Source organism: Pocillopora damicornis, chromosome 3, assembly GCF_964200805.1.
Source record: "Pocillopora damicornis chromosome 3, jaPocDami1.2, whole genome shotgun sequence".
In the NCBI taxonomy this organism is placed as follows: domain Eukaryota; kingdom Metazoa; phylum Cnidaria; class Anthozoa; order Scleractinia; family Pocilloporidae; genus Pocillopora; species Pocillopora damicornis.
In genome coordinates, this window is record NC_142672.1 from 6,475,666 (window position 1) to 6,487,492 (window position 11,827).

General features: G+C 38.2%; 1 protein-coding gene across 1 annotated transcript; it reads right to left on the reverse strand.

Moving 5' to 3' along the window:
* Positions 1–6,173: 6,173 nt before the first annotated feature.
* On the reverse strand, positions 6,174–10,098 carry LOC113675050 (dopamine receptor D1). The gene has a single exon (XM_027191578.2). The coding sequence runs from the start codon at positions 8,485–8,487 to the stop codon at positions 7,363–7,365; it is 1,125 nt and encodes a 374-aa protein (XP_027047379.2). The 5' UTR covers positions 8,488–10,098; the 3' UTR covers positions 6,174–7,362.
* Between the last annotated feature and the right edge of the window lie 1,729 nt (positions 10,099–11,827).

Consider the following 11,827-nt stretch of genomic DNA (forward strand, 5'->3'; position numbering starts at 1 on the left):
AATAAATATTTCTTTGCCAGCTTCAATAATGACAGGGGATTAAGTTTAGATGATAAAACAAAGGACTATGTTGACAGAAATACCGGAGGTCAAGTTTATTCGTTACATGAGGTCACACAACTCGGGTAATATTTACGGTGATATTTTGCATATTTGAGTGGTCGAACGAAAAAAATCATTTCTCGAAAACTAAAATATGTTTTCACAAAAAAACTACACCACAATTATTAAGACATATTGGGCTACAAAATATGAAAGTAGGAGTGAAAGTAAATTTTGGGTGACCTGCCGCTGTTTGTCTGATGCATGCTGACATTAGCTCTTAAAAACGTGTTCAGGCTCAAGTCGCAATAAAAAATAAGAAGATTCAGCCTTAGCCCAAAAATTAGGCTTGTTAAAAAAAACAAACTAGGGTATACGGAGATGACTTCTATCTTGTGAGGCAGGTGCCTTCGTGCGGGTAAAGACGGATCAGGAAAAAAAAGGTGGTCGGCAGTTGATATTCTGTATCCCCAGCTCCATCTAAACTTACTCAGCAAACCGTAACCGATGAATTCAAATGCAGAAAGTCTCGTAATCCCTTCCCGACCAAATATCGAGCATCGATGAATGCCAAATAATGGAAATATAACTTTGATGCAATAATTGGATTCAACTTGAATAAAACAGCCACAATCCTCTAGATAGCTACAGTGTTCATTATCGGACTAAACAGAATGATCCAAGGAATTCAAATTTGCATAGTGTAAAACTTTATCAGACCATGTTAAGGGAACAGTGCAGTCCAACCTAGATTTAGTAAACACATACAACGGGAGTTTCGACTTTAAGAACGGCTTTGATCTAGCGGGTATTGCTTCATACAATACCAGCGACTTAATCGTCGGTATCTAAATGAATCAATATTTAATTTCCCTCGACTGAATCAAAAGAATGGTTGTCAAGTTGCACTATGTCGCAACATTCATGCAGCGATTCAAAATTAATCATGGCGGTCGAGATTAGTGTGCACGAATGTCGCCGTCACGACAAATGTTACGCCAGTTTTGCACAAGTGATGTCTCAAAGCACATGACGAGGAATCTTAACTGGTGAAAGATAAAACTCCACAAAAATTGACTTCAGCTGGATGACAATAACAGGATCACCATTTCTTCAGTGTGCTCTTAAAGAATCAGTAACCTCCTCCTTTGATTTCGTTAAATTAATTGATACAAGCAATAGACGGACTGATTCTGGCGACAACATGCAACAGCCTCTCAGGGGAGAGACTGCAATGTTTACATTGGGGAAACGTTTATTGTCACTTTCCTCGTTAAGAGCAATACTTATCGCTGTCCTGAATTATAGCGACGTAGTTTGATCGCTCGTCGCGGATTATGAAATTTCGTTGCTCCTATCCCTTGAAGGGCATCTTGTTTGGGTTGACTTAATCACAAGTTTATTTCAATACCTGAAAGGTTCGGTTTCTTCATTAATCAGCTACTGAAAAAAACATTCCGAGGCTCTTAGAGCGACCTCACAGCAATTTTAAAATCAACAAGTAGAACGAATAAGAGTGGTATGCTAGTTTACGGTAGTCGTCGAATGTATGAGGGAAATTCAAAAGGTCCCCTTAAAGAAAGCCGGAAAATACATGTTCTCTATGACCTAATATTCACTTGATAATAATCATACCTCTGATACCGTATAGTAGAAGAAAGTAGAGAGATTGTTCACCTCACCTCAATCAAACGCCATTGCTTCATTCCATCTTCGAACGAAGGCGGAAATGGGATATCACATACACCAGCGTAAAATGTTGCTACTTTCCAGTCTCCCCGCTTTTTTAATGAACTTGTTTTCCAGTTTTTTTTTCAACTCGACATCGTTATGACAAGAAAAATTGATACACATGCGCATGCATAGACAGATATCACAGTGTTCACATAACACGTACTGAAAATTTCAAGTAAATGCAACTTATATCATCGAGAAAAGTGGGGATATTTATTAAAAGTTGTATTTCCGTGGCCGAAAAAAAAACAAAAAAAAACTAGTGTCTAAATGAAACCTTGGAAGATAATCATATAAAAGAATGCTTGTTTTCATACTTAATACCGTTCGTTCAGTGGTCCGTTCTCTCACCAGATTCCACAACTGAGGGCCTAACACACATTTACGAGATTGTATTTAAGAATACACGAGGGAACCCAAATGCTCGCGATGTACCAGCTGGGCTCTAATCTACGGGGCCATAGGGTAAACCACGGGTATCCCTTGATCATTTTAAGAGATTCTACCAGTAAAGAGCGGCATGAAAGCGTAATTGACGATATCAATAGTTAGAGGGAAAAAGGGCACACAATCTCCCATGTCCCATACCATGAGAAGGTGGTGTTTGGAAATAATTTTCCCTTGCCAATACTTTGCTTTTCCACCTGCGCACACCTTTAACTACCATAGTACACGTCAGTTCCTTTTCTCTTTCCACAATTGTTGCATAGCATCCCATGTCATGTCAAATAATGAAACGAAAGATAAGATCCCAATCCATTTATCAAAGAAACTAAATCAAAACGTAAAAAAGTCAATTCCATCAGAAGTTGGCAGCGACTGGACTACCATCAACTGACCGTGAGGGTCCAAAAAAACAGATCCTTGGATTCAACTTTCCCTTCTGTTTTTAATGAAGTAGATTATGAATATGTGAAGAGAGAGGAGCGTACGTCGCGCTGCAAACCTGTCATATCACGAGCCCAACTGTTAATTTTAATTGTGGGCTTTAGAAGCCACGCCATTAAATGTGTGACCATTTGCGATTAGGACAAACCTGTGGTATCACAAAGTCGACGTCAAGAGCCAGCATTTAAAGTGCACATCAAATTTGCATTTCATTCGTTACTTCGTGAAACGACCTGCCGAATTCTATTCAATCAATTTGGTGTAGATGTGGTAGATTTTTTCAAGTCACTTCAATGTAATTAAATCTTTATGTTCTAGTTCGGAAACTAACATGGAAAACATTTTTCTATCTGTCTATCTGTCGGCTCCCAGGCTATGAATTGCTTAATCCTTCTCACATCTTGTGTACCGCGTTTAAGGCCATTTAATGGCTGCTATGTCATACAGTTTATTAAAATTGGCTAAGTATCAATCCGTGTTTAAAATCTTCTCCACCCTTTCCACCCATCTCGTCCGAGCTGGCTATCTTACTCTGAGTCCTTCTACTCAAAGACTTTTTGGGGCAACAGCCAAACGTCATGCAATTTTTAAGAGATTTATAAAACTTGGAGCGTTTCATAACCGTTTGCGAACGTAACGAAAGACAGCGCATTCAGTTTTTGAAATGGAATTGACATGAGAGTTTATTTATCTAAAATTTTGTCCTATCGCACGAGGAATTACGAGCATACGTTGTGCAAGTTTAAAGTTTAGGTGCTTCTTAAGACAACGCAAACTTTTTACTTAAATGTAGCTGGTTAGCATAACTAGAATTTCTAATAAATTATAACCCCCTAAGCGCATTCTGCGGTGATAAGCTTCCTCGCTACAGCCAAATTAATCTCTCTCACCGGGCGGAGGATTTTTTCAGGTGATTATGGAGAGTTTGCACCTTAAAATTGAAGCTCGGCATTTCCACAGTCCGTTTCAGTCTACTCCATTCTTAGCCTTTTCTCGTTCCCTCTTAGTTTGTAGTTGTCTGTTTTGTCTTCCTTCGCCTTGCGGAACCAATATCAAGTGGGATCTTTTAAACTGAGAGAAGTTTTTCATGTCATAAACATGACTTAATGGAACTGATATTACAATGTCACTCCCATCCAAAGGACAAAAAAAGAACCTAAAACAAAATAAATTACCGAATAAGCCATTAGCTTAAAAGGGTCATGGATGAGCTGCGATTGACCTCTCTTATCTTTTCGGTAATGACAATAAGTTTTTATTTCATTCACAGTTGTGGCATATGCCTTTTAAAAGGCCTGGTATTTTTTAAAAACCAAAACCAGAATTATCAGAAAAGAGGTGGAACAAGGGTCTAACCAAGGAACGTTCACCGTCGTTTGAACAAAAGACAATGAGATTTCAGATACATAGCTTTTCACCACACTTAATTGACAGAAATACAATCTGTTAATTGTCAAGGAAAAGACAACAGCAATCTTCACTAGGTATCAGTATACAGTTGACAGATGGAGGAAAAATACACCAAATTACTCTAAAGTACAGATACAACATCACCCTTGTTGAAAGGTCCAAGTAGATTAAGACTTGAAAACTGGAGAAATAAATACTAAAAAGATGGATATACTATCGAGGGATTTCGAGTAAGACTCTGGCTAAACATTTCCAAATGACATATACTCTTATCTGAGACATAAACCTGACAGTTTTATGAAAATTTATACATCACCAAAATTGGGCGGATCTATTATAGTTTTACTATGCAAACACTCGCAGCATCAATCGCCAAAATCTGCGAAACGTTTGTTCTAATAATAAATTATTTTTCTTTCAGTTAAAATCAGTGCTTTTGATAGTCACAAAGACACAAACGATTTCAAAGGCATCAACAGTACTGACTGAGTGGATAATGGCAAACTTAAAACAAAAAACTGTCTCAATCTTGGAAGCAGTCTGTTTAAAGATCTATTTTAGTTCTATGAGAAAATTGTGAAACAAAGTGATTACATTTCAGAAACGAAAGAGGGCAAACAAAGCTAGTGTGTAATTAATTCTTACATCTAATTGGAGCACATTTTAAGCATCCAGAAAATCTTTTGTGAAGTGGAAATAAGTTCAGCTCCTAGTTTCAAGATTGGGTGGACGGTAAGATCTATTTTCTGATGTTCGCAGTTATCTCTCAAGTCAATCTTCACGCTTGCTTCTCTGGTGAGGTCCCAAATGGAATTCGAACCTTGAAATAAACACGCCACTACAAAAATAAACACATTTCGCAAGAGCAAAGCGTTAATAATGGGACACGTAAATTAAAACTGACATCTCTTAAGACCTTTCGCTCAAGCGTGATCATAAGGAATGCATGTACGGTAATCACTCTGTCAATTTGCTGGATTCAGTAACAAAAGTCCAAAAGTGGGTGGATCATCTAGAACAAAACCAAAATCTTTTATTCCCATGACACACTCTTAACCCGATTCTTACAAGGAAGAAACTTAAGTCAATAGGCCAAAGGATGCTGTTTTGTGTTTTCTAATTAAATTTTGGTGCGCTCAATATTCGATAACACAAAGGGACCCATTTGAGCCGATTTCCTAAGATGCCATGACAACGAAATGTTATTCTAATAAAACCCTTGAAGCCTGCTCGCGAAATATCAAATCGACGCCAAACAAACAACACATTGTGTTCATTCTTGTGGGTTGACTTCTGCTTTATTGCCTTCATTAGAACGGAAATTAGTTTGGAAAATGCTTTTTGGGAGCAATTCACAAAGGATATATAATCGCTTTTCACTGTTGACGGACTCGAGAATTCTAAAGTATTTTTCATTACAGAAATGACATATTTGTGAGGATGGTCCAAAATAATATGTTCCCAAGGATTTTAAGATGTACTCAGCATCAATTGGCTCAGCTTTGAGATCAATTTCGAACGAAATGAATTCAAGTAAATGGGGGGTCTTGGTTTTCAAGCTGTTGAGACCAATTTGTTTATACAACTCCTTATAATACTGGGACAATTGCCTTTTTGAAAATTCGCAGCAAATTATTTCTTAGTTATTGAAATCATGATTCAGTACATGGAGGGGTTTTTTAGCGCGCGACGCAGGCAAAAAAAAGGGATAAAGTGAACTTTCTGTCGCTAAAGATAATTGAATAATAGCAGGGTATAGTTTTCATTTGATCGAACATAGTTCCTAACACAATAATAATCTTCTGTAGGAAACTGTATCTTAGTGATCAGCGTCACAGCCGTACTTATTCGTTTATCAATGTTCAGAGAGTCAGCAAGTCGAGCAAGTTCTGCCATGTTGAAATTATTCACAGTGAGTGACTATTCACTCGAAGTCGCCACGAAATCGTATTTTAAAAGAAAGTCTAAAAGAAAGGAATTAAATATCTCTCAGTGTGGTATATCTAAATCCAATTTTTCTTTCACTCGCCGGGCGGCATTCTGCTGTAACAAGATTTGAATAAAGACCTCTTAAAAACATTTAAGCAGAAACAACAGGATGACGCATATAGGAACTTTATTCTTTAAGTTTTACACAAGCAGCTGAGGATTAACACGATCAGACAAATATCGAGATCGACACCAAATTCAGAAAGTTCCGACCCGATAATCCTATCAAACAGCGTCATTGCTTATTCTGTACAAAATGAATTTATGAAGCAATTTCAGTGTTGTTTTCTTTTTGGTCTAAATCCCCGCGAGCGGATAATGCTATTAAATCTTATAATACCAATGTATTAACAGAACTTTTGCATCCACGAAAAAATAGAACTTCCGTCTACAAGAGGATTGATTTACATGTGACCTTTTTTTGGCTGTAACGATCACTAGTAATCGACTCAAGATAAAGCAAAATGCAACAGTAATTATCATATTTTATCACAATTTTCGATCGCTATGTTTTTATCTAAAAAGGTACAAGCTAAAATCTTAATTAACGCAGCCGGCTACAACTTGTTTTTTTTACTTTAGTTCACATATGCATGCATAGTGAATCAAACGCCTGTTCTACCCTATTCGAATTCTCGTGTGATCGTGACACACTGCTATCATTTGTTACAGGTCTAAAAGAAGTAATGTAATAAAGTCTTTCCAATCATATACAGCGTTTTTGTGTGTACACTTGTTCGATGGAACAATAAAACTTGTTTTGTATTCAAATTTCGGATGAGAGATGCATTCAGTCCGCAATTTTGTTCGCGCTATCTTCTGACAATATGTTCTCGAAAAACAAAAGCTGAAATAAACGACGAAATTACGGTACTTTATATTTTTTTCCTCGGGAATTTTTGTCCTTTTATTGTTTCCATCGATAGAGTCGTCGTATATTTGAATTAGTACAGCTTTGAAGTCTCCGAAAGAAAACTTAACGACAAAAATTAACTTAGAGAGGAAAACCGCGGAGCTTACATGATTTTATTTAACACGGATTGAAATTCATACTTTTCAATAAAACCACAAGGATATGTAACCTTTGTTTTTGCATTAATCCATCTTAAACTCCGCAGGAAAACGAAATTGTTGGCAGCGGCAAGACAGAAATGTTTTGTCCTGTTGTCAAAATGTTTGGGATTACTTTGCTTTGTGCGATGATGAATCCCTCCGTCTCGATGACATGTTAGGCAAGATTGCGGCCGATTACGACATGTCCATCCCATTTTACTTGCATGCACACTCCAAAAATATCTCTTAACTTTGTTGCTTTGCCTTGCCGTTCATTTGTATCCAAGATTTGCAGCCGCTACTTCTTCGGCTTGCTGGGCTCGCTCTATAGTAGGTGGCTTCAGTTACGGAAACTTCATCCAGAGCATTGTTCCGAGAGGCTTCCCTACGTCTGCAAAGCATTCGGCTGAAGGCTGCGCGAAATTCCTTGTTGAAAACCGTATAAATAAGCGGGTTTAATGAACTGTTCATTACTGGCAAAACGGAGATAAATGGGATAGTTACTACTTGGGCAAGTGTTGGGCTCTTCTGAAAGGATTCGAAGCAGACTGAACACCAATGACTCATGACAATGAGTATGAAAGCCGGCAACCAACATACAATAAACACTCCAATGACAACGGAAATAGTTTTCGTTGCTTTCAATTCACGCAAAATTCGCCTTTTTCCCTTGTTTGGGTCGAGAGAAGCGACCGCTTTTGCCTGAGTGAACGCCACCCGAAACACGCACGAGTACGTTACGATGACTATTAGCAGCGGCAAAAAAAATGCAACGGCCATCGCTGTAGTGTAATAAATTTTGTCATTTTTCGCGCAGGATCGTCCACCCATTGTGTTGACTTCAATATTACTCTGGGAGCCTCCTTCCCAATTGACTAGGCTTAAAACTCCCCAGAGCATAGCGTAAACCCAAACAAAGGCGATCAAAGAAAATCCCACTCGCTTGGTCATACGGCTCTGGTACTCGAAAGGTTTGGTGATTGCTAGGAAGCGATCGATGGAGATGATGACTAGATTGCACATAGATGCACTACTAAAAACAGTGTCCATAACTACCCAATATGCGCAAGTCGTAAAATCTCCCTCTTCCTTATCGAAGCACCAATGGTTGTTGTGCACACTGGTGTCGATACGAAGCGGAAGATGACCAAGAGCGACGCACAAGTCAGATACTGCGAGCGAGATGATGAAGAAATTAGTCATTCGTCGCAAGCGATGGTAGAGATAAACCGCACTTATTACCAGAAGGTTCCCAAATATTGTGGCCAACATTATTAACACGAGAAACACAGTGTAAAGGATGAACAAAGGTTTTGTCGACTCTTCGCAAACTTCCAAATCTCCACTCGGCGTCGAGTTATTCGCATCCATGGCCGTTTTTTCTCTTCGAGGAATGTTTCGCTGTATGCTGCTAGGAGCGTCGGCCGTCTACAAGTCCTTCAAATGACAACACCAGTTATTGTTGGCGGGTTTTTATGCTCGCTTGCCCTGTAATTATTGGCTGAAATAAGCTGGCAATTAGTATGAATGATATGGATAATGGTATATTATTAATTTGGGTTAATCAACCGCACCGTTCCTGGGGTCGCGACGCTGAAAGATGAATGTTCATAAGAGTTTAGATACTTGTCAAACCATAGCAACCGGTGAACATTCCTGATCTTGTGTTGATTACATTACGAAGTTTGTCATTCAAGTTGCCGTCCAATGCAATCACAAGATTAACCTTAGATTGTCCGCTTTGACAGAAATCATTTTCAAATGCTCTATTTTTGTCCCAAATTGGATGTCCCAACAAGGCAAGATATGTCTCAATCGAGCGCGTAACATGAAGAATTGTTGTTTTGATTTTTCGAACGGAAGCTTTTGACGGTTTGTAAGTGGCTCACTAGCGGGGGCTTGTGAAAATAAAACGCCCGCAGGCGAAAGCAATTCACCGCCAGTCGCCAGAGATAAAGATTGCCAGCGGATAAAAGGCGTAACTGCACAATTTTTCATATGAAGTTTTAACATATCTTGGTTTTAAATCAGCGTAGGAAAATACTTTCGAAGGCAGCCTAAATTAGCATCAGGGTAAGTAGAATCGGTTAGTGAGATATTGAACGCGCTCCGATCGCAATTTGTGGCTTTTTCGACCGCTAGCTGCAGGAACGGATATTATGAATTTTCCACGGACATTAGACAGGCGAAACATGAGCTTTCGAGAGGACAAGCAATTTAATCCTTCTCAGTTGCGGGGATAATTACTTCCTGTTAGACGCACCTTCAATCAACCTGACTGGGCAAAAGAAGAATAGTGTTTTTAGCACTTAATACGTTCAATTTTTACCTACTTTGGATTTTTTCGCAATGAACTTAGGATAAAATTACTTCAAAAGGAATGTCCTAATATGGCCTGTAAAAGCACTGTGTTTTGATAAAGAGTTGATAGCAAGTCAAGGCATGTTTCTGATATCGTTCTACCCCGAATGGGCTGTTTAGTTTAAGCTCGTACAAATGCCATATAAATATTATTTCAACAGATTAAATAGATACTCGAACGCGAATTAATTAGCCACCTCAGCTAGGACGAAAAAAAAACAGTAAGAGAGCGATATTGAATTGCCCATTCACTTCCATCTTGCGCCGAAAGGTGATCTGTGGCATGGAGTAGTATATTTTCCCGGTGGTTTCCCGCAAATTCCGTTTGTGCACGATGATTTCGTGCGTCAAAGACGAGGCGAGTTTAGAGAAACTTTATCCAAACGTGCCACGAATGCTAATGACGTTCGAGACAAATTTCTTTTTGACGTCCGCAGTGGGGAGGGAGGTCGACAAATGATTAACAGCAAGCATGCTTGCTAGTAACTCAAGGCTAGAAATGACTTCTATTTTCCACTGAGTCTAGGAAAAAAGCTACCGCCTCGCCTTTAAAAAGACGACTTTAAAAAGACGACTGCTTGTTCACAATTCATTGAAAATCTAATTAAATGCAGCATTGAAAAAAAAAATTTTGCAACTGCATTTGCCATCTGACACAAAATACTAAATAATTGACACATTTACATAAGCTGAGTGTAACTTTATTTCCTCGTGTTGGTTTCTAATTCACTTGTTAAGCAAATTTCAGACGATTTGAGTGGCACAAGGATATTGATTGGAAGTTTTCTTTGAATAGATTAAAGAGCCACACGTATCTACTTTTATCTACATCTTCAGTTCAAATCTTCGATTAATAATTTAGGATACTCCTAAATATTTTGAATGAAGATGAATCCCTTCCAGTCTTTTCTAGACTGAATTTCATGGAAGTTTCTACAGAAACGTTCGTGTGTGCAGACTACTTACGTCTACGTAAATTTTCATTTCCAAACATTCTTTGCTGTTAAATTCAATATATGAAGAGTCATCGGTTCAGAAATTTCCGAAACCGCGACGATGAAAAAGTTCGCTTATCTTAAGTGAGGTTCTGTTAAAAGATTGTTGAGCATTTTACAGTAAAATATTGTTGACAGTCCGCCGCTGTTGAAAGTATTTGACCCCCCCAAAAAACAGAGATCGTTGCGCTAATACAGAATAATGGGCAGCATGAGTTTTGTCTCCTTATCATTCTAACACTGAGAGCAATAAAAACGTAAAACAAATAGGTTCGATTTCTTGTCATATCGCACTTAAAAATGACCAATCAGAGACCGTAAAAATATACCCGCTTTTTCAATTAGGCTAATTTTAAATATTCAAATTTGAAAGTCGAACAAAGTAAAGAGGAAAAATATCAGCAGCAATGGCGTTTGAGCAAGATTCTTTTCTTAATCTTTGATAACAGTTACTAAGAAAAGAAGTCCGTTGCAATAAAGTACATTAACCGAACGAAAAAAAAAGATAGCAAGTATTTATTTTGTGACCGATTTAATTATCTGGATTTTTTGCCAAGTTTTTCCATGATGTTTTATGGCGTAATTTTATTTCCTTTCCATGTCATCAATGGCAGATAAGATCGTTTATTTTGTGCCACGACACGAAGTTCTTCAATGTGACCTGAAGAGTCAAAATAAACCATCAGCATATTTGTTGCTAATTCCACTTGACAGACAAACTGGAAGTGAAATATTCAAAGAGGCAGATTTCCAAGAGGGTTTTATTAAAAGGAACAAAGGCACTGACTTTTAAGTTTTTTTTGCTCGCGTAGGGAAGAGCTAAATGGATCTGACCTAGAGGTAAAAGGCACCCGCGGGTTTGGTGTGAGAGCGAAATGGAATCATAAGAAAACAATTAAAATGCTTTCAAGCACTTAAGTGCTCTAAGACATGCAAGAAATCCACAATATTAACTTTGAAAATTCAGTTTACGACTATCTATCATCTCAGACGGCAAGGGACATCTTGGTTTTTTTTTTCTTGTTCAGGATCCACTTACCGGCGGCGCCGGCTGCACCTCACTGTTAAAAATGCATTAAGCCCGTTCAAGCAGAACAATATGTGCATTTGAGTTTTTTTTACCTTCTCCACTTTGCCAGTTTTTTAAAAGCAATTTTTGTGACAGATTTTGGCGTTTTTTTCTTCAGCAGAGTACGGCCTGGGGGAACCAAATTGATTCATGAAAAGATAGTCGTCGAGAAGGCACAACGACAGCACCCCATTTTTATCATGGAGCTGTGATGTACAATTTTTAATTTCTGGAACGTGAGATCATCAGCAAGGGTTCATAGTCAAAACAAAAATTTGATTAATCA

Bases quoted from the DNA above. Each gene is read 5' to 3' on its own strand.
- LOC113675050 (XM_027191578.2), bottom strand. From the start codon at position 8,487: ATGGATGCGAATAACTCGACGCCGAGTGGAGATTTGGAAGTTTGCGAA.